The 23,389-nt window shown below is 37.4% G+C and overlaps 1 protein-coding gene across 10 annotated transcripts in view; it reads left to right on the top strand.

Moving 5' to 3' along the window:
- Nucleotides 1–23,389, top strand: part of CCDC148 (coiled-coil domain containing 148) — a 290,253-nt gene that overhangs the window by 211,864 nt on the left and 55,000 nt on the right. For 9 of the 10 annotated variants that reach the window (XM_073019714.1, XM_073019708.1, XM_073019713.1 and 6 more), the window contains one exon: nt 14,895–15,013. The exons of the other annotated variant lie outside the window; for it this stretch is intronic. In XM_073019714.1, the coding sequence (XP_072875815.1) occupies nt 14,895–15,013 (119 nt within the window). The remainder of the gene's footprint in view (nt 1–14,894; nt 15,014–23,389) is intronic. 10 annotated transcript variants of the gene reach the window in all.

The raw sequence follows: 23,389 nt of genomic DNA, 5'->3' as shown, positions 1-23,389 counted from the left end.
TAGCCTCCCCACCCTTTAACATAGGATAATGGCATCAACTCCTAGTAAGATACATTGACAATAAGATTGTGTATGATTCCAAATGGGACATTAAGGGTCCAAACAAAATGATCATTCATTTATTCGCTTGTTCAATAAGTACATACCAAGTGCCTTTATTGTGACATGTATTATACCCAGTCCTCCATTCTCCATACCTCATGCAATTATAAGAGATCATCCACTCAAGAAATTGCCCCCTTTCTGGTCTTTGTTTAAAGGGAGGTGTTTACCTGCTCTGCCACAAAATGATGTACAATTCTTAGGTCAGTGGAAGCTCTTATTAATAATGCAGAAGGATGTCTTTTAGCTTCAGACTTTATAAGCACAACAAAAAGAGTTAATAGAGAAAAACTAAAAATATAAAATGAAATGAACTATATAGAGTTTGTCACTGGTTAAATTAAGCATGCCTATGTATAGCAAATTAAATATGTATGTGCATATACATACATTCATACATGTATATGCAAATATATGTATATGCATGTGTACACACACATGTAGAGTGTGACTTTGAGATTTACTTCCTGCCTTTCTCAGGGAGTATCAACAAAGCCTTAACCTAACCTAACCTAACATTAACCTAAGTTGGGGCAGTTAGGAGAGTGGCTTTGTTCTCATCCATGCTTAGACCTCCTTTTATTTCCTGTTCCAGTATCATCAAACTGTAATTTGGGCATGTGTCTTCACACCAGCCCATGCTGGTCTGACTGCTTCCTAGTGTGAATGCTCTTATGCTAACAGAAGTTACAGTTTTGCTATAGCTAATCAAAGTTCAGGCCTTAGAGTATAGACTTTTTGCCGTGACTGACTCCAAAAGACTCTCTTTCTATTAATTTATCTGTTTCCATTGAGGCCTTTAATTGTTGTTGAAGGCATGTGTGCACTGTGGGGACTGCAGGATGTGGGACTGTCCTCTGCAGTTTTCTTCAAATGCTTTTGACTGATTGCCTTTCATCTCCATTGAATGCTCTGCTGTTGAGGAGGGAGAGTGATACAGATCTCAGGGCTTCAGGTAGTGGGAAAATCAGAATGTTGCCTGGAAGCCAGTACATAGCAGAGAGGGCGCTGTGAGATGGTACCTGCTGGTCCTGGCCCAGGTCATCCATTTCTTCCAGGTCCTTTTCCCTCATGACTCTCCTTGTTAACCTTGTGTAACAGAGAGACTGAGACTTCTTTTAAAGAGGGGTGTGTGTGTGCATGTGTGTGTGTGTTTGTGTGTGTGTGAGTGAGACAGAGAGAGACAGAAAGAGTGATCTAACTGGATCCCAGTTAGACAAACATGACTTAAACTATAAATATTGTCAGTTTATATATTATGTTACTAGGGCCACCTGAAATGTGAACACAGATAAAAACACCATGGCAGGACTCAATAGTACAGTGCCATTCAGATGATCTAAAATTGGTTTATAGCACTCTTTTTACATGTTTGCAAACCTGAGAATATGGAATATAAGAACTCCCATAGACTTCTTGGACCCCAGAAACATGTCTTTGAAGCACTCCGAACACCAACTTGAGCTTGGTTCTAACATCCATCCACTGAGATCTTTCAGAGCAAGCATCCTCACTGCAAAGGAACTTGCTGCCAGTAGAGCAGAAGTGTCCCTACTTGGCTGAGGGCTGCTCTGATGAACTGCTTCCTACCCTCCCTTTTGTGATTCTTTCAATTAATAACTCCTAAACATGTGATCTTGCAAAGTTTAAGGGAGTATTTTTTTATTTAGTTATTAGTCTTTTTCTTTGAGAATCTGATGGAGTACTCCAAATATGGGAACTAAAAAAAGAAACCTAATTGGTAAATTAACTGTCAGGATAATATAATGGTCAAAAGGAGAAGAGAGCATATATTTTTTGTAGACAGGAGTCCAAAATAAACTGGGATTCAAACCTTATTTTCTGAAGATTTAATATTGGTTCTTTTAGTAGTATTGTATGTGTAAAGAAATTAAGTAGAATAGGAGGTTTAATTATGCAGAAGAAATAAACTAGGGATCATCTAATTTTTAAATTTTTAAATGTTTAGTGTTCCTTGCTTTGTTGTTAAAATTTAGAAATAAATATTATTTTATTAAATTAACTTATTAATTTAAATTAACCTTATTAATTTAAATTAACTTTAAATTAACCCTATTAACTTAAATTAACTTTAAATTAACTGAAATTAACATTCACCTTCTAACATGAGACTGAGCATACGGTCAACTCTTGGTACAGTATATGAGTCAATAGGTAACAGAAAACGTGTGGTGGTAACCCACAGATGATAGAATGGTAATCCAAGAAGCTCACTTTTCGGTTTCAGCTGTCTTGTAAAAATAAAAACTTCCAGTAGAGCATCTTTTTAAAAGGTAGAAAAGCTGATGGAATCTTTCTACCCTCTGTCAGGATGTAGTTTTAAGCAAAACCCGGAAAGAGAGAGAGAGAGTGAGAGAAGCCTGGATAATCAGGAGCCAGACATATTTGTTTTTCTGGGAAAGATTTCCCATTAGACAGTTTTAGAGAAAGAATCTTGAGTTTACCTCCAGGTATAAATTTTTGACTATACTTTCTGGCTAGGTCTTGATTATTCATAGGAATTTGATTTCATTAACAGATACCTAAACAGTACTTGCTATGTGCAAGGCAGTATTCCATGTTCATTTAATCTTCTTAACAGCCCTAAGGGGTAGATACTAATATGATCCTCATTTCATAAATGAAGAAACTGAGGCACATAGGGGTTATATAATTTCCCCGAAGTCACATGAACATTAAGTGTGCAGTGAGGATTTGAACCTGAGTGGTCTGACCGGTCTGATTTTAGACACTATGCTATGCTCCCCATCATCATGATTGCTATGTGCTGTCAATTTTGTGATTAACTAATTTTGAGAAATCTCAGTTTCAAACTATTTACTTTCGGGTCACTTTAATGGCTTTAGTCCTGTCCTGGTTTACTCAGAACTATTCAATGGATAGGTAATTGATAATCTTAAAACTCTTTGTTGTTGCCTGCCTGGTTTCTAGTAGAATTTCTTTTGTGTTCTAAAAGTCCACACCACTTACTATGTCTGTCTCCCTATGCTTCTTAAAATTCTTTTAAGATTCTTCTCCCTGGGATAATGAATTATGATGTCTCAACACTTTACAGGAAACCAGACCATTATAATTTGATCATAGTTGAAGTATCAAGACATGTGTTATGGAATAGATAAAAAATACCTTCTTCATTGCCTCCTTGGTGCCATTCTTTTGTTAAGTGGACTGAAGAAAATGTAATGATTTGGTGTGATTTCTTTTCCTACTGACATCATATTTCACAAGAAGAGAATTTCCACAGGTTTCCAATATGACATCTGCCCACCTCTCAGAATCTGTACCCCTCCCCTCCCCTTACCTTTTTTCACAGTGCATGACATGTCATGCTCCTGTCTAAGGCCAGTCCCTCCATTTGTGCATGGAATCCTATCCCCTTTCTCTTGCTCAAGGTTATCCCAATTTCTCTCCCACCACCATCCCCGCTTTTTCTAGCTCTTTCCAGGTACCCTAAAAATACACCATTATGGCCTCCATCTATAAACTATCCTCCCTCGATCCCACATCCCCCCTTCAGAAAATCTCATCATTCCCTGGCCTATACACAGTGTCTCCCGCTTCTCTTCTCCCATTCCCTCTTGAACCATTTTGTCCCTTGCTCAAGCAATGTTGCACTTGCCAGTGTCATTACTTACCTCTGTATTTCAGTCATCAATTCTTTGTCCTCACCTTACTTGAATTATTATGATAGAATTGATCACTGCCTCCTCCTTGGAAAACTTGATTCCCTTGGCTTCTAGGAAGCCACTCTTTCTTTGTTCCTCTGTCTTACTGGTATCTTCCTCTCAGTAAACTTGGATGAATCCTCCTCACCATTCCATCTTCTAAGCTTTGGAGTCTCCTGGGGGGTGGGGGGGGGGGTCAGTCCTCTCAGTATGTGTACTCTCTAGTGATCTCAACCAACCCATATGACTTCATATACCATTTATTTCCTAATACTAATTCATACCTCTGGCCTGGACTTTTCTTTTGAACTCCAAACTCACATGTGTAACTCCTCAAATCTAATATTCCCAAACTATATTCTTGCTTTTCTCTCCAAACATACTCTTTCCCTAGTTTTTCTTTTCTCAGAAAATGGAAATCTAGTCCCCTAGCACTCAGGTCAAAAGCCTTGGTGTCCTCTTTGACCTCTATTTCCCCCATTATACCCTTACCTGTTGGCATGGATAGAAGGCTCTACCTTTAAAATATAATTAGGACTATTATAATAGCTTCCTAATCTCCTAATTAATTTATCTGCCCCTTCCCTTTCCATTTCCACTCTGTCTTTCCAATCAGTTTCCCACACAGCAGACTGACCGATCATTCTAAAACTCACTTTAGATCATGTCTCTCCTCGGCAGAAAACGTCAATGACTTCCCATTCTACTCAGAATAGAATCTAGAGGTCTAGCAGGGACATACATGACCCTGTGTGATCTGCCTCCCTGCTCTGCTCTGATACCTCTTAGATCTCATATCCTACCCCTCTTCCCATTGTTGAGCTCCAGCCCAAGCAACCTACTTCCTACTCCATGAACACTCAAGCATATGTCCCCCTAAGCCTTTTGCCCAGGATTGGAACAATGCACTCCCAGATGTCTGCATGAGTCACTCCTGCACAGCATTCAGGGTCCTGCACAAATGTCATCTTAGAAAGAAACCCCTTGATGGCCCAACAAAAATGGCATCCTCTTTGCCTGTCACTATCTATTTATCCTTCTTCATTTTTTCCTTAGCACTTGTCACTCCCTGACATCTATTTATTGACTATCTTCACTTCCACTTCTAGAATGTAAGCCCCATGAGAAAAGAGAATTTGTGTAGTTTCTTTATTGCTTTAGCCCCAGTGCCGGCACAGGGCACTCAAAAATAGTGGTTGAATAAATGAATTCAATGAATGAAAAGTATACCACTCTCCTTTCATATTATGGTATAGAGGAAAGCATGCCAAGCTGAGAAGTCTTAACAAGAGCAGTGACCTTGGCAAGTTATGTAAGCTCTGTGGGTTTTGCCTCCTTAGTTGTAAAATGAGGTGTTTGGATTAAATGATTTTAAAAATCACCTCGGCTCTAAGCCACGATTGAATGACTCAGGTTTGATTACTTTTCACTTTTCACTCTCTCTGACACTTCAGGTTTTGAAATACAACATCCTCAGTCTATATACTCCCTTCTTAATGAATAGTGAAACGAGAGAAATTAAACAAGATTATAGACAAATTCATTTCAGCAATATCAACATATAACACGATCATTATGCAATATTTCAATGCCCATACTGAAAACAGACCTTCCTCCTAAAGAAGACATGACAGTTATTTTTTAATCCACCTGGCATTTCAATTAAGGAGGAGATAACTAATGTGTTTACCCAGGAATACTTTCTTGGCTCATCATGTTATAAGGACATGGGACTGCATCACAGCAGAAAATAGCTTATTGCCAATTTGAGTGGGAAGGTTTGCTATGGGAAAATGCTCACATAAGTGACCAAAGTGAACATCACCTAAAAGAGATTAATGTTATTTATTTATGCATATAGACATCATCTACTTCCAAACAATTTATAATAAAAGGCATTAACACTCTTGTGCTGGATATCTTCTCCCTGAGTCGTATCACTCTCCATTCTGCTCCGTAACAGTTTTCACAAATGGCTTCCTTGACCTCTGGCTTTTGGTTTGGTTCAGCCAAAGTGGAACATGGGAGATGAAGGTGAGGGAGAGGTGTGGGGTTTGGAGAGTTGTTTCTCCAGCTCCTTGTCCTGCAGGATTGTGCTGATCAGTTGTGTCCTTCACCAGAGGTCTCAGCTCCTGTCGGCGGTCCTCCTCGCCCAGCACTGCATGAGACCTTGTGGTTGCCCTGCATTCCCACCCTCCTTTGTCAGTTGTCCGCTTATTACCTTCTTCTTAACTTATCCTAATTTTCAGTGTGCCATCTGTTTCCTATTAGGAATCATTAAAAGAGAAAGTCAGTAAAAGAACAAAAGATGAGAAATTAAGGGAATGGGAATATCATTATGTCAGCAAACCAAGACTAAAGAAGGGTGTTATAATTGAGCATGGTTAAAGTTAGAGGGAAACATTGAGCTCTTATTTGCCGATAGTAGAGAACATACCGGCAGATCAGGAGCTGGTAGCACTGGGAGGAGGGGTACAACCCACTCAATGGATAGCATTTTCAGTAGAAATTTTACAAGAGCCTAAGTCAATCCTCTAATGAGATTGCACCAGCCTTTATAAGACCTGTGGCATAAAATTAAATCATAATTCTTTGAAACTTTTCTATAGAAAATGAAACTGCTGCCACATGCAAGGTGATTTAAAAAATAAAAATGTTACATAGAAATATATATGGGATTCTTGTCATTTGACCTGATACAGGAATAGAATTTGGAAACTTCAGGAATGAATAATAGTTATGCCCCGTACGTGCTCCTCCCAAATATTAATTTCCTTGGCCAGACTTTATAAAAACTGGCCATAATATACTTACACATAATATGCACAATATGCTTTTGTAGTTATTACTATTATTATTTTTAACTTTTATTTAAAGTTTAGGGGTACAAGCGCAGGTTTGTTACACAGGTAAACTTGTGTCGTGGGGGTTTGTTGTACAGATTATTGCATCACCCAAGTATTAAGCCTAGTACCCATTAGTTATTTTCTTCATCCTTTCTCTCCTCCCACCCTCCACCTTCAGAAAGGCTCCATTGTGTAATTATAAAGTATTTTATGTCCATTGTAGATAATTTGGAAAATGCAAACAAGCATACAAAATACAATAAAAATCACTCGAAATCCTAAACCACTGCCAAAAGAAAATTAATGATGTCTTTACACTCTTTTTTCTACATGTCCAAGAACTTTAACTTAACTAGAATCACACAATATAGGTTATTTTTAACCAGATTTTTTTCTCATTGATCAACATTTTGCATATTTTCCCCTTTTTCTCCTGCTGCATAATTTTTAGTGGTTGCATAGTGTTGCATCAGAATAGTGTATTTGCAAATCTTGCAATTTGGGATCGTTGTATTGTTTCCAATTTTTCACCCTTTTAAGGTTGTGATGAACATACCTGCATATAAATCTTTGCATAGATTCCTGCCTGTTAATTCTTAAAAGTTTATTTCTTAATTCTTAAGATTTTTGCTCGTTATTTTCTTATTTTTATTTTTTAACATTTATTCTTCAGAAAAAGTATGACAATTTACCCTCCTAGCGGAGGTAGATGAGCTTGTTTATCACCTTGGAGATTGGTTGCTAAAATGTTCAAGTTTAGGGCACTGATAAGTAGCTGAAATGCAAACAGTTTTAATTGCAGTCTGAAAGGAGATCTATTAAGTTCAAATAACCAGGCAGGATGGTTGCCAAATTGACTTTCTATTTTGAAAACCAAGGATTAACTCTGGTTTCTTACTCATGTAGAGAGTTTTTCTATCTTTGCATAATAAATGCCCTGGAAGGTAATTCTTTTGAAGCCTTTTTTTTTCTTTTTAAGACAGAGTCTCGCTCTGTTGCCCAGGCTGGAGTGGCGTAAACTCGGCCCACTGCAATCTCTGTCTCCCAGGTTCAAGTGATTCTCCTGCCTCAGCCTCCCCAGTAGCTAGGATTACAGGTGCATGCCACCACACCCAGCTAATTTTTGTATTTTTAGTAGAGATGGGGTTTCACCATGTTGGCCAGGATGGTCTCTATCTCTTGACCTCGTGCTCCACCCGCCTCAGTGGGATTACAGGCGTGAGGCACTGCACCCAACCTGAAGCCAATTTTTTATTCAGAAACTTAAGCCAGTCCTAGGTTGAAGCACACAGAAGCATACCATCAAACTACAGAAGAGATAATGTTGGCTGAAAGGTTTTGAGAGTAGGAGTAACTAAGCATAGAATACCTTTAATCTGGCTTCCATGAGCAATTTGACCTAGAGACATACCAGGTCCCCATTCTCTGTTGGGATTAAATGCACCTCCATACCCCTGCATGAACTGGCTAAATGAACTGGCTCACTGTTTGAAAAGTTGCCTATCCAGATGTTTTTGGATTCATATGAGCTGATATAAGAAAAGTATTTTGGGCAATGCTATCTTTCTATGTTCTTTCTCATTGGGTCAGTTTAGCAAATGTATACCTTGCATCTCTCATCTGAAAGGTGCAATACTAGATACAAATAAATATGATAGTACAAGGCATGCTCCTTACCATTCAGAAGTTCACACAAAGTTGTAAAAATGTATGTGGCAAAATATAGATGATTGTAAAATTGATCACATAGAAAGAGGGGTCATGCTTCAATTGGTGGTGATTTTAGGGGGTGCAGGGACCATCATTGATCTAAATGAAGTGCATGGGAAAAATTATAGTAAAAAAAGCATACTTTTCTATTAAGACGTCCTGTTATGTTTTTACAGATAACAATGCTATGTTATATGTAACATATATATATATAACATATACAATGCTATGTTATATGTAAAACATACTTTTTTGTGTGGAGTTGCATATTCCAGGCCAAAAGTAGAAAGAGGATCTTTTTAAATAATTGATGCGTAGTGATTGTACAAATTTCTGGGGTACCTGGGATATTTGATACATGCATAAAACATGTAATAATCAAGTCAGGGTAATTGGGATATTCATTACCTCAAACATGTATCGTTTCTTTGTATTGGGAACATTCCAAATATTCTTTTCTAGATATTTTGAAATATACAATGAATTGTGATTAACTATAGTCATCCTACTGGTGCTATTGAACACTAGAATTTATTCCTTCTATTTAACTGTAGTTTAATATGCATGAAACAACTTCTCTTCATCCCCTGCCCCTTACCCTTCCCAGCCTCTAATAACCACCATTCGAGTCTCTACCTTAAAAAAGAATATCTTTAAGATGCAAGGAACTATCTAATTAGAATCTAGAAAATGGAATAAAAGTGTGCTTTATCTTAATGGCTTATGGGGACTGGAACTGGATGCTTTGAACTTCGGATCTTTTATGAGTCTGGTTAAGTGTTATGACTTCCTTCTGACTGAGTCACAGGTCAGAGATAATGACTTGACAACAATGTACAGAAGTCTATGTGTTCGAAGATTCAACATCACACAGCGTGAAATAAGAGACTGTTTGCTGCTCTAATCCTTTTGTCCTAACTTTCTGCTTCCTATGTATAAATAAGAAGTTCTTATTTCATGTTGAATTTAATGGTTGTATAATATTGGTTCAAGTTTTTTTTAAAGTTAAACTTTGAGATACTCTAATATTATAAATGTTCTGTCTACAAGTATAGTTTTTAATAGGAAACAAATCTGAAAGATTACAAAAGTAAAGTAGGATATAAAAATGATCTTAGACTGAAAAGTAGCATGACATTATCTTGGCTCCAAAATCTACATGGTGAATAGTTTCTACAGTTTTTATTTCTACAGTATTTATTACACTTTTACTGGCTTAACTTTATTAAAATGAACAAAATGTGAGATTGTGAAAATAAACATCTTACATTCAATACAAATCAGAAGTATAATAATAAGAGGAGATAGGGGATAATGAGTGCTTGTTTTGTTTTTCTGTAAACTTCATGTGGAAGTAAAGAGACAAGCTATAAATTCAACTCTTATCATATGCTGACTTTCTGATTCTTCCATCATTGGAATATAGTAAGAATCCTTCAACAATCAGTACATTTAAAATCTCTGTCTCAACAAATGTCCCAAAGGACTAGTTAAATACCCTTAGTCTTTACTTCAGTTTGAGGCTTGCAAAGCTAGTAATTCTTGATACATACATTGTAGGATGAATTAATTGATGAAAAGTGAATGGAACTGTCCTTAGGAAGTACTTAGTTCGGCCTTTACCATCTTGAAAAGAAAACTGCTCTTCTGGTTCCCATGCACAACTTTGTTATTCTTGGACTGGAGACCAGAAGAAGCTTCCAGTCACCTAAGAGTGAACAATTATACCCTCTTATGTGTTAGACATGATACAATGTACTAAGGATACAAAGATAAATAATGAAGATTAATATGGGAAATGCTATGCTAAGAATACACAAATAATGCCTTAGAAGGTACAGCTAGCTATGTCTGGAGGAGAGGAGAGGGAAAAAGGCTGAGAAGGCAATGCTAAAACTGAGTCTTTAAAGGATGGATAGGAAGGATTTACCAAGCAATAAGGCAGGGCAGAACTTTCCAGGCATGTAGTAAATGCCCAAATATATTGGTAAAGATCCAGGGGCAGAACCTCATGAAAAAAGTAAAGGAATGCAGGTAGTCAAAGAAAGGAGGGTCATAAACTATAAGCTATTGGAGTGCCATGCATGGAGCTACTGTTTTTCTAGAGGGCTCAGGAGAAGATTCAAGGAGGAGGTGGCATTTGTTCTGATCTTAAAGACAGAGTGAGTTTGACAGGTGGAAGAGGGAAATTAAGTCATTCTAGTAGAGAAAGCTGTGCAGAAAAGCAAATAAGCATGAGAGTGCATAACCACATTCTCTTTCCTGTTTACATCCTTATACTGGAGACCTCATCCAGTCCTCTGGTGTCAAATACTGTTTATGTGGCTATCTCCTTAATTTAGGTCTCCAGCACTGAGTTCTCCCCTAAGCCACCCATCTGTGCCTTCAGATGTTCGTCTGGCCCCTCCACTTAGAGGTCTTATGGGCTTGTCAAGTGTTATATGTTCAAAACTGAGTTCTCAATTTTCTTCCTTTTCCAAGCCTATTATTCTCCCAATCTTCTATCTCAGTTACTAGTATCACCATTCAACCAGCTGTTCAAGCAAAAAACCTAGGAATTGTCCTTGATTAGTCTTTCCTCCAATCTTCACATGGAATCTCTCAATGAGCCCTCCTGGAATCTGTCAATGAGCCCTCCGATTCTCCTCAAAAGCACGTCTCAGATCTGAACACTTGAATCCATCTCCTGAGTCCAGGGACCAGCGTTGCCTTTTCCTTCTATCTGGTCTCCCTGTTTCTCCTTAGCTTCTCTACTACCCATGCTCCACTTCATATCCAGAGCTTTCTTTTTAAAATATAAGTCAGATCATGCTACTGTCTGCTTTAGTCTCTTCAATGGCTTTTCCTTGTTTCTAGAATTATATCCTGGCCAAATCATCTAACCCCCATGCAGCTCTCCAATCTTGCTTCTAATCTTAACCTATGCCACCTGCTCCAGCTCCCTGGCCTCTTCCCAGCTCTCAACATATGTGAGGTCTTCCCCATCCAATGCTGTTGCACCCTCTTCCCATTGTACTGCCCTTCATCTCTTCCCATAGGTGTTTCACTCTCACCTACCAGGTTTTCAAACAAATGTCATGTCATCCAAATGTCCTATTTAAGACATTTAAAAGATACCTTCTACTAATTCTACTCAAATTTTTCTAAACCATCACTCTACTTATCCCTTTCTTAGAGGTTAATACAACATGTAATATTCCATTCATTCATTCATTTACTATCTGTCTCCCTTTCTAGAAAGTCTCAGTTCCACAAGGGAGAGGCTTTATTTCTTTTTAAGTACCAGTATCATGTGCTCAACAAATACTTGTTGAACAAATGAATGTCTAAGTCCCAAAGTCAATAAGGGTTTAATACTATAGGTAAGGGTTAATAGAATCAAATACACAGAGATGTCAAGTAAAATCATGATGGAAAAGGATATTTGATCTGATCCTTTGGAGCTCACTAGTGAGAGCAGTGACTTTGGAGTGGAGCACAGAGGTAGGAATACCATGGGTGAGGAGTGAAATAGAAGATGTGCACATGGGAGAAAGCAAGTATGCTAAGATGCCTGCCCAAAGAGGAACAATGAAATGTATGATGCTACAATCTTGGGGTTCTAAAGAATTTATGAATTATTGTAATGGGATAAAATTATGTTTAATTCCATGTGAGAAGGAAGCAGCAAAGAGCGAGAAGCTGAAGGTACAGGGGAGAGGAGGAGATAGATGAGGAGGGGGGCCATGAAGAAGGTGGAATTGGGAATGGGATCTGCAGCCCATGTGAGGCATTAGTCTTGAACAGAAGGAAGAATACCTCTTCTGATGGGCTGAACATTAAGAAAGGTATCTTGTAGAGCTTCTATTTGCTCTGATGAAAGTGAGGAAATAGCAGCAGGTATGGAGCTGAACATAGTGAACAGGTTTTAGCATATCACTATGAGAAATTGAGAGGCATTGTCCAGGAATTCATAAATGGAATGCTTATTGTCATTGAAGATTAAATTGAAACCATAAATTTAGTACTAGTTCCTACAATTATGTCATTAATCAAATGGTTATTAAGTACATGCTATGTTTTAGACACTTTAGCTGAATATATCACAATTCTTGCAGCCTAGTGGGAGAGAAGAAAAGTATATTAATTAGCAAAGCTTTGTGATGAGAGATGCACTAGGGAAATAGCATTATATAACTGGAGACCAGAGGATGATGGGAAATGGGAGGGTAGGTTCTGGTCACAGAGTCTATTGCTATCATTCAGGATTTCCCAGTTGGAACTGTTTTCAATGATAATAGAATTCTGGAGGAAGAGAAAGTTCCCTAGAATGGAGGAAGTCATCGAATTATGAGAAAAACAGTTTGGAAGGCATTCAGACAGATGCTGAAGTTGTCTAGGAAGGTTGGAAGGGCATTCAGACAGGCCGAAGTTGCCTGTGTTTGAGAAGACTATGACTAAAGTATCTGAATTCTTGATGAAAATTTGGGAGTGACTTGGAAATTTACACATGCCAATGAAAACAACAGGTAGAGGGTGATATATCCACGTGGTGTTAACACCAAAGGGAGAAAGAATTCTACATATCACAATGGCCTGAAATAGGCAGTTAACAATGAGGAAAATGCCCAAGCTATTCCCCAGCCAAATGGCACATAGGGTATCAGAATATGAGTATCCTTCACTCCAGAGAATTTCAGCGAAAACAAGGAAATAGTTTTCTGAAGGTTGAAGACGTGGGGAGTTTTACATATGATGACACAGGGGTTCCAGAGGACTCAGTAGAAAGCACTGAAAAGGATTAGATTGAGAGAGAGAGAGAGAGAGAGAGAGAGAGAGCACACTTATACTATAGCAATGTCTGAAGGTACCAGAGAGTCAAAGATGGAAATAATTAGTCTTGAGATTGCAGAAAGTTCCAGGTATAACATATGTCTAGGGCCTGTACAGGACAGTGTATCAAGTGATCAAGTGGTGTCAGAAATCTGAGGATGCCAGCAAGCCGGGGTTACTCTGCTTGTGGTCAAGGGATTGTCTGCAAAAGAGCCACTGACTTTCTCCAAGGCCAATGCTGGGAGTAAGGAAATATTATTGGTCTGTTTTAACCCAGAGAAAAATGCTCTTTGATTTCATATATGTTCTTTTAAAAAAATTTGTTTTGAAGTAGCTTAATTTTTTTCTGATTATAAAAGAAATATGATTCATTGCAAAAATAAGGTGATGCAGAAAATAATAAGATAAAGCTTGTTTATAATTCCCAGATGGAGATGACATAATCATTGCTAACATTTCCGTGTCTGTCATTAATAGAATTCCCTGGCATTTATCAGTTAGGACTCTAGAACACTCCTTGTCAATCAATGTTTCCTCTCTCTCCTGCACCCACCCTCTCTGTCACGCTCCATCTTGGGTGCTGCTGCCTTTCTAGCTTTATCTCTGTTCTCTCTAAATCCAGAGCTCTGTCATATCTGGAGTGGATATCACTGCACATTGGGCTTATTTAGTTATTCATTAAACATTGAACAGATGTTGCTCTTGTGGCTGCAGAGTTGCTTTGTTTGTGGCGATGGTGCTTGGGATGCTTCTTTTGATTCTCCCAGAAATCAGAGACCATGTTGGCAAGTTAGGAAACTACTTAGATTTTCCTATTCACCTCTGTCTCAGAAGAGGAAATGCCACCTTGGGGGTAGGGCTAGCCCAGCTTCTACAATAGAACCCCTGCTGCCAGTCACTCACTATGTACCATTGAGGTACTCCCCTTCAAGAGCCAATCTCTTGACCCAGGCACAACATGGCAGGCCAGAGTGGTGGAAAGGGCCTCTGTCAAATAAACATTCATTGTCTCATCCCACTGGGAAATCCTGAATAAGGGTTTCAACTCCCTGAAAACAGCTCATACCTACTTCTGGTTTTCTCATTTTGCTTACATTTCTGGAAAAGGGAAGTAAAACAGGCCTACTATTAACATTGCTTTCACCTTTTTGCACTTGATAAGCCTGACCTTTATTTTACCACATAAGTCAGAAGTACTATATACCACAACCCTGCTAATTTGCTCTTTTCCTCCTTCCTCCCACCTATCTCCTGCCACTTCCCCAGAAGCATAAAGCTTTCAACATCCTGCTGTCCATTAGCATAAATAAACTAATGCTTTTAAAATAAAAATAGTTTTAATGCTATATTTGTTAAAGACTGCATTACCATAAAAAGATAAAAATATTCTTGAGTAACAGCTAGATCATATACTTTAGAGACAATAACATACTTTTATTGTGGTTCTCTGGAAAGTTGATTATTTTAACCATAGATTAAACCTTAGGTCTCAGCACAAGTTATATTTCCATTCATTGCAGAAATTGTTAAACCTTGCAGTTTCTCAGGGCATCTACCTTCATGTTTTAATTTATTTTTCTGTTGCCAATATATTATAAGCATATCTATGAAACAAAAAAGATGAAGTGCCATTTAAATTCAATTTTGTAATATGAACCAGTGGATATGGTTATGGCTTTTCCCCTCATTTTTACATATCTGTTGTTAATTTAAATTTTATGTAACATTTATACAATAGATTAAAAAATACTGGGCTAAGAAAAAACAGAAGTGGCAAGAAATGGAAATTAGAGATCTTCAGCGTCTAGAAGAACTGAAGAAATTAATGGCTGAACAGTCACTAAAAGACAGAGAAAGGTAAAAGAAAATTTAAAATTGTGTGGAAATGGAGGTGGTGAATGGAGTCTTTTGTAATGTGTTAGAATAAATAATATCAGAGGGAGCATTTTTCTATACTTAATGTATCCTTTCAATATTTATATTCACAAATGAATACAATGATATCTATAATGCATTTTAAATTCTCATATTCATACATTAACCTCCGGTTTTTCATTTTGTTCCTTAGATAGCTTCCTAGTTAAAACCCTCGCAGAGGATTTGATAGTATTTGATTACCCACTGTGTGCATAAAATGCTACTGGCTGCTGCTGTAACTATCTCTTGACCCAGAAGGAGAAAACCGTTATTCAAATAAGAAGGAAAACCCATTTACTGTGACAGAGGCTGGGGAAGACAGTACACAATTATACAGTGCTGTGTGGTGTTTATTATAACATACTTAGGGCATGCCCAATACATGAAAAAAACTGGAATTTCCTAGAAATATGTAATTTTAGACCTAGAAAGGACATTTGAGATCAAGTAGCCTAGTCTTCTCATTTTACATGTGAGTACAATAAGAGATTTAAGTTATTTTTTCCAAAGTTACTGTATCAGTTAGGGTCGATTAGGAGACAAAAAACATATAGTAATTTGAACGGGGAAAGTTTAAGAGAAAGAATGATAAACTCTAACAGGAAATCCTTTCTATATAAAGAGATAAATAGCATGCTAAAGAATACCCTAGGACTTAAGGAGGGTTCCCATGGAAGAACCAAGTTTGGAACTGAGGAGCCCTCTCCATGGTTGGGATTCACACCTTACTGTAGAAGCTATGGTCATGACCCCTCTGAATGGTGAAGTTCTCGGGTGGATTAAGACAGAGCTAGCTCAATAGTCACTAGGCAAACAGGGAACACCCAACTTGGGTGCAGGCAGGCCAAAGCTGGAAGCCAATTACTGAGATGCTTGCAAGGCTCAATGGAAATCTGACCATAGAAGTACCTTTGAAATTTGATGGGACTGACCATCAGTGCGCCATTGGAACTCCATGGACACAGCAACACTGTGTCCCCTACACGTGCTGCTGGCAGCTGTACGGTATGAACAAGAAGGCATAAACACATGAACCAGGAAGGAAATCCCCTTCCTCTGCAGTGTGCTTCAAGCACCCTTTTCTGACACAGCTTAATATTTTGCCAGTGGCAAGGGACAGAGAGAGGGTCCACCTCCATTTTCAGAGAGCAGACAATGACGGGTGGAGCTGTGAGGCATTACACTGATAACTGGCATAGTTATCTAATTTAGCTAGCTCCTTAGTGATTTTCACAAAAGATAAAGAAGAGAGAGCTCTCATTTCATATCATAAATCACAGTAAATTTCCTTTAAATAGTGATCTTCCCTGATATATTTACCTTAGTCACTCTAAAAAGATTTCCTGGAACTCTATACTTTCTGCTTAATTTCACTCGGAACCTAAAATTGCTATAACAAATAAAGCCTATCTTGAAAATTGCCCCTCAGACTTACATATAACTTTGGAAGGCATAACCATTGGATACAATGAGGTTCACTTGTATCTAGGAAGCTTCCTTTGTGACCCATGTGACTGTTATCTCAAACTCTAATCACTAAGGTTGTAGATTGAATCTGGAGTTTCAAATAGATGCTAAGCATTCCTAAGGATTTTCTGTACAAAATGCACATTATTTCCCAGGTAGCTCAGGATTTTAGAGTTTAGTATAATCTATTACTGAGAGAACTGAGAGTATAGCAAAGCCAGGGCTAATGGTTAGAAGGTGAAGCCATCAATGAGAACCCAGATTAACAAACACAAACCAAGACCTAAGTGGATAGAGGCCATGGGTCAGAAACAAGGAGGTGGATAAGAATTCCCAAACAGCTAAATACTAAAGGGCAAGGCAAAGGCAGATTGATCAATCTAAAGCTATCCTAGCAAAACAAAAGAGAGCCACAGAAATTAAAAGGAATGGGGAAAACAGAACAGATATGTAGTTCCAGCATTAGGAGACAGGCTTCCACTAAAATTATCCCTCATAGTCAGGGAGCTTCTTTGATTACAGAGTCATTTCAGCTTTTGCTTCCTGTCCCAATAATTATCAAGATTAGCTGATTCAGAACTTCAGTTGAAAAAGAAGAAAAGGAAAATCAGATTAATCTGCATTACATAACAGAAAAAAATAGGCATATTATAAGATACTAAAAAGAGTACTAAAGACTAGGAGCCCGGAGACCAAGGTTTTAGTCTTGACTCTTTGAATTTTATATGACCTTGGGAAAGTCTGTCATTTCACTTCCATAGGCTCTGTTTTGTCCTCTGTAAAACTGAACTGGATAACTTCTGAGGACAGAGTTAATCAACTTTTAAGGGCCTATGATCTGTTTGTTCAACTCTTATGTTAAAATACTGTAGATTCAGATAATTATGAGTCCAATGCTTATTTGCCAATGGAAAATCAGTGAAAAAGGCCTTTAAAATATCAATATATATAAGAGATATAATTCTCAGGAAACTTTTTATAATATTATAGAAGTATATTCCTCATTTTGTGACTTAGGGAGATAGAGTTCAACATACAAAATTACTGATAGGTTTTGCTTTTGATAGTAACCGGAAGTTGTCTTCTTTCATAACTACATAGCACTAAGAAATTTGGTTGATTGGTTAAAACATTTTTCTGTACTACTGAAATACAATTCATAAACCTTGTGTTTGATATTTTAACTACGGACACTTTTTTCCATATCAGAATAAGCTGGCTTGAAGCAGTTTCCAGATCTGTGTTCAGAACACACACACATATCCTTGAGGGTTTGAAAACTTCTGTCATTTACTTCCCTTTTCTATTTTTAAATTCTAAGATTATATTTCTTGAAAACAATATTCAGTGGGGCACAGTGGCTCACGCCTGTAATCCCAGCACTTTGGGAGGCCAAGGCAGGCGGATCATGAGGTCAGGAGATCGAGACCACCTTGACTAACACAGTGAAACCCTGTCTCTGCTAAAAAAAAAAAAAATACAAAAAATTAGCTGGGCATGGTGGTGGGCACCTGTAGTCCCAGCTACTCGGGAGGCTGAAGCAGGAGAATGGCGTGAACCCGGGAGGCGGAGCTTGCAGTGAGCCAAGATCGCGCCACTGCACTCCAGCCTGGGCAACAAAGCAAGACTCCATCTCAAAAATAAATAAATAAAATTATATATTAGGTTGAACCACATAAAATTCCATTTTGGTAGGTCAAAATGGTTGAGTATTGGCAATTTCATGTGGTTCAACATTAAAAAAAGACATATAATTGTTTTATTAATTACATTTACCTTCTCAATCTATTAGAATATGTCTTTTGCCCTTTTCATTTTATCGAAATTGTTTTTGCCCAAGTTTCCACTAACCTTCTAATACCCTATTTTTATTTCTCAACATGCCATTGAGATTAAGAGGGAAGGCTCTAGAATTGGTTGACATTAGAATACTGGCTCTATCCTTTATAGCTGTGTGAACTTTGGATGAGTTATTTAACTTCTCTGTGCTTCAGTTTCCTCATCTGTACATTGAGGATATAAACAGTATCTACTTCTTAAGATTGTTGCAAGGATCAAATGATACATTGAATGTAACATATTCACTGCCTGGAACACAGTAAGTATTCATTAAATATAAGTGATTCCTATCAATTGACTTTTACATCATGAAATACTAACGTATTTTTTCTCAAAATATTAAAGCAAGAAGGCCACACTTCAAGCCAGAAATAGAGCCCTCACCAGAACCTGACCATGCTGGCACTTAGATCTTGGGCTTCTAGCCTCCAGAATAGTGAATAAATAAATTTCTGTTGTTCAAGTCACTCAGTCTACGGTATTTTGTCATGATGGCCCAAGCTAACTAATACAATGTTATTATATTATTAAATGTATTGTGCTTTTTTAGCCAGGCCTGGTGGCAGTGGTACCTGTAATCCCAGCTACTCAGGAGGTGGAGGCTGAGGCAGGAGAATTGCTTGAACCCGGGAGGCTGGGGTTGCAGTGAGCCGAGATCATGCCATTGCACTCCAGCCTGGATGACAGAGCGAGACTCCATCTCAAAAAAAAAAAAAAAATTGAGGTTTTTGTTGCTGTTCTTAAAGATTTTATGTAGTACATATATAGGTACATTTTAAATGAATATTTTAAAAATATTCTAAGTAAAACGTAAAAATGAGGACATTATTATAAAAATTAAAGTTAAAGCAAAAGTGCCCTTAACCACTACCCTCATGTAGTCTCTTCTCTAAAAGTCATTGCTTTTATTGTTTTTAAATGCATACACATACATGCTATCTATTTTGTATGTACCTATATAAAATCAAGTTTAAGAACAGCAACAAAAATCACAATACATTTAACAATATAATACCACTGTATTAGTTAGCCTGGGCTGTCATGACAAAATATCATAGACTGGGTGACTTGAACAACAGAAATTTATTTTCTCACTATTCTGGAGGCTAGAAACCCAAGATCAACGTGCCAGCATGGTCAGGTTCTGGTGAGGGGTCTCTTCCTGGCTTGCAGAGTGGGGCCATCTTGCTGTGACCTCACATGGTGAAGAGAGAATCAGCAAGTACTTGAGTGTCTCTTCTTATAAGGGCATGACTCCCACTGTGAGGGCTACATCTCCAAATACTGTCACATTGGGGGTTAGGCCCTCAACATATGAATTTTGAGCAGACACATTCAGTCTATAGCAACCATTTGTGTAAAAAAAGCATTTATGTATGTACAAATCGACTATTTACTACTAACTTATTTATAGGTTGCTGCTGGCATATAAGTCCTTTGTGCTAGTTAGGAAAAGGTGCCTCCTTCTGGTGGCAGAGTGCATATTGCTCCTACTACAAGTGGACAAATTAGGAAAAGATTCCCTTCTGAATCACAGCATACAGCTTGACAAGCAGAGGCAAAGCTGGATGTCATACTTCATTTGGATCTCTGGTCATGGATCAGTTTTGTAAAGCACAAACTTCAAAATGATACATGGTATCTCTGCAAATAAACCTACCTAATTCTTTTAAAATAGTATATATTATTCATATTTCTTCTAAAGTGTAGCTCTGTAGCCATCTGGAACTTATTTTAATGAGTGATATGAGCTAAATTGTTCTAAATTGATAGCCAACTATCTAAACACCAATTATTTAATGATTCATCTTTACCCACTGATTTAACGTGCCACCTTTGTTATATATTACATTTCTAATTATACTTTTATATCCATATGGACTCTTGATTAGATTAAAAACTGATCTATGTTTATAGTTCTACATTGATAGCATGCTGTTTTAATTATTCTGTTTTGCTATCTAGTAGAACAAGTGTTCACTCATTATTCTTTTCAAAAATATCTTAGCTATTCTTATGTCAAATTTCACTTAGAAATGTTGTTGATTTTTTTGTGTTGAAATTTTATTAAGGAGAGCTGGCACATATACCAAATTTAATCTCCAGCCTGGGGACATGCTTCCAAATAGCTCTACAGTTCTAGACTTCTACTAGATCCTTTAGAAAAGTTCATCTTTTTTTTTTTTTTTTTTTTTTTTTTTTCTGGTGAGGACAGAAATTATTTTTGAAATAGGTAGAAACTGGTGACCAAGAAGCCAATTATAAGTTTCCTTCAGTAAGCTCTTTGAGAAAAAGTCTCTGAACTAAGGAAGTGACAGTGGGAAGCAGAAGTGCTACAAAAGCTGACAGATGTGTGTGAAGTATTTACATGAGTTAGAGTTGATGACTCATGTCATCAGGGATGGAGTCTGAAGGAAGACAAAGAATGAAACCCTGAATATTATTGTGCTTTTTCTGGCCTCTTGGGTTGAAAGCTTTAGTTATTTTGTTTTCAATGTATTTTATTTCCTAACCAATTCAATTGGCTATAGTTTTTTTTTTCCTGTTTATTTTGGCCATATTCTACAAGGTTTGAAATATGTGTTTTTATTACCTAATTTCTAGTAGTTTTCATTTCATTTTTGATGTCACAACAATAAATTGATGGATATTGGGGTGCTTGCCACAGCTAAGTTTCAGTTTCATTGATTGTCTTGCGATGGGCTTCAATTGGTGAGCAGACTGTATAGCAAAATGTGTAAAAGTTAAAACACTAATCAAAATATGAGTATTAAGTGGAAGATACCTTTAGTTTTTTTGGGTAACAAATGACAGTCTTCAAAATAGACATAAGAACGTATCTTTGTCTTTTTTTTTTTTTTTTAACCACAATGTTTATTCTTTGTATTATTTCGTTTCTGTAACTCTATGCTCGTGGTTCCTTTCTAGCCATCCCAAAACGTTGCCACTTAGTCCTCCAAAGTCTTCTCCCCCTTCCCCCACCCCACCACTGCTGAAAGCTAAACTGTCTCTCTTTCGCATACAGTTGTTGTTCTTTCTTTTCAGCAGGGCACTGACTGCGCTTCCTAACTAACCTTGTTGGGACCAATACTGGTGCCCTGGTCACTGCAGTGTAGAGTTCTCTACAGCTGCAGTGATTCTTTGATGTATATGTTTATTTTGTTTTCAGGTGATTTTAAACACTTACCCTGTTCCCAGAAACTTTCTTTACTGAATATTCTTTATGTTGGGTAGCGAAAGATTCTACACACAGGGAGAAGTAGAAAGCTAGGATATGTAAGGGTCATATCTCATTCACTGTATATCCTTAGCATCACTGCTTTCTATTATCAGTGACTGTTGCAGAGCAAGCAAGCAGAAATTAGACTGTTCTTCCAAGCACAGGGGGCTTTCTCCCCTTTACATTATGACATTTTGAAAATGCTTATTACAATGTTCAATCTTTAACTTTTCTGAAGTTCAGCTCTCTTGTAGTTAACATAACAATCTTCTTCCTCTGTATTTGCCAATTATTGCTTTAATAAGGATAATTATAATTGTGGCCTTTCATTTACTTATCTCCATTGCTGTTTCTTGTAATTTAATAAATAGCTTGCTTTTCTCATTTTACCTCCTTTGTGCTAATTTTAATGTTTCAAAAATGTTTTAACAATATACTCCAGAAGATAATTTTAAAGATTTCTAAAAGCAGATTTACTTAGCTAAGGAGTTCCTCTAGATACCATTTCATGACCAAAAAAACTGAAGTTGCATACAACCAACAAATAGATGCTACAGGTTCTAAGAACTTTATCAGTCAATGCTCATGTAATACTAGAGCAGCTGTTATTCCATTCTTTGCTACATTAGAATGACTTGGGGAGCTTTTGAAAGTCCTGATGCCCAGGCCAGACCCCAGACCAACTAAATTCATATCTCTGGGGAAAATTCTGATCCCTACATTTTTGGGAAATTCGTAGGGAATTCTAAAGTGCAGCAAAATTTAAGAACCATTGTGCTAGAGTTCGCTCTACACTTTCTGAAGTGTGGGCCCAAAGTCATCTACTGGGTTTTTGAGACCATTCCACTTTTTGTAGAAATGCCCATAATTTTACTTTTCCCAGACAGTACCCTCACTGAGCTCAGAGAGGTCATATAGGTGAAACTTACATTCATGGAACAGTTTATCAATTCTAGAAAACCTCTTCAAGTAAAAATTTTGCATGTTATTTTTCTAACAACCCAGTTGTGTGTATGTATGTGTGTGTGTGTGTGTTTGGTGGAGAAAACATTGCTTTCCACAGTAAAAAACAAACAAACAAACAAAAAACACTAATTTTAGGGTTTTTTCCCCAAATAACAGCATTTTCCTGTGTTGTAAAACAGTAAACATTTGATGTTTAAGATGTCAATGACCATTTGGGAAGGAAGAGACTAGAGTCAGCTGCCTTTCTAACACTAAATTGGCCTTGCGAATCTAGTGTGTGTTTTGAGGTGCTTGCCAGCATCGGGGAATTGACAGTTATTGTGTTTTCTAAGTAACAAAGCCAGATGTTTCTCTCTATTTTCCATGTCTTTTCTTAACAATGTGCAAATTTCAACATGTTGTATTGGAAGGCGCTAAGGAAATTTAAAGTGGGTTCACAGTCTAATATCTGAGATCTTTAAAGAGTATGTTTAGTAAAGTGACTCAATCAGAAATTTTTACAAACATTTGTCATGTTTTTGCTTCTCAGCATGAGATTTCTCAAAATTAGTGGGATTGCTCTTGTTCATTAAGTCTCTGTCAACCAAATCCCCATTCCAAGTGGATGTGCCAAATGATATAGTCCAAAGATCACTGTGAACCATTAAACAAATACAGTTCTTAATAGGACTGTTTTGTATTTTATATGTATATTAGAAATGTTTTGCAAATTAGCAGTAACTTAAAAGATGGAAAGAAACCTCACTGGTGGCCAACAGTAATAATAATAATAGTACTTATGACCTGCTCCTCAGTGTAACAAAACAAATTGTGGGAGATGTGTG

This window comes from Chlorocebus sabaeus, chromosome 10 (genome assembly GCF_047675955.1).
Source record: "Chlorocebus sabaeus isolate Y175 chromosome 10, mChlSab1.0.hap1, whole genome shotgun sequence".
Taxonomy (NCBI): Eukaryota; Metazoa; Chordata; class Mammalia; order Primates; family Cercopithecidae; genus Chlorocebus; species Chlorocebus sabaeus.
The sequence above is the reverse complement of the archived record's forward strand: the minus strand, read 5'-3'. Positions and strand labels throughout refer to the sequence as shown.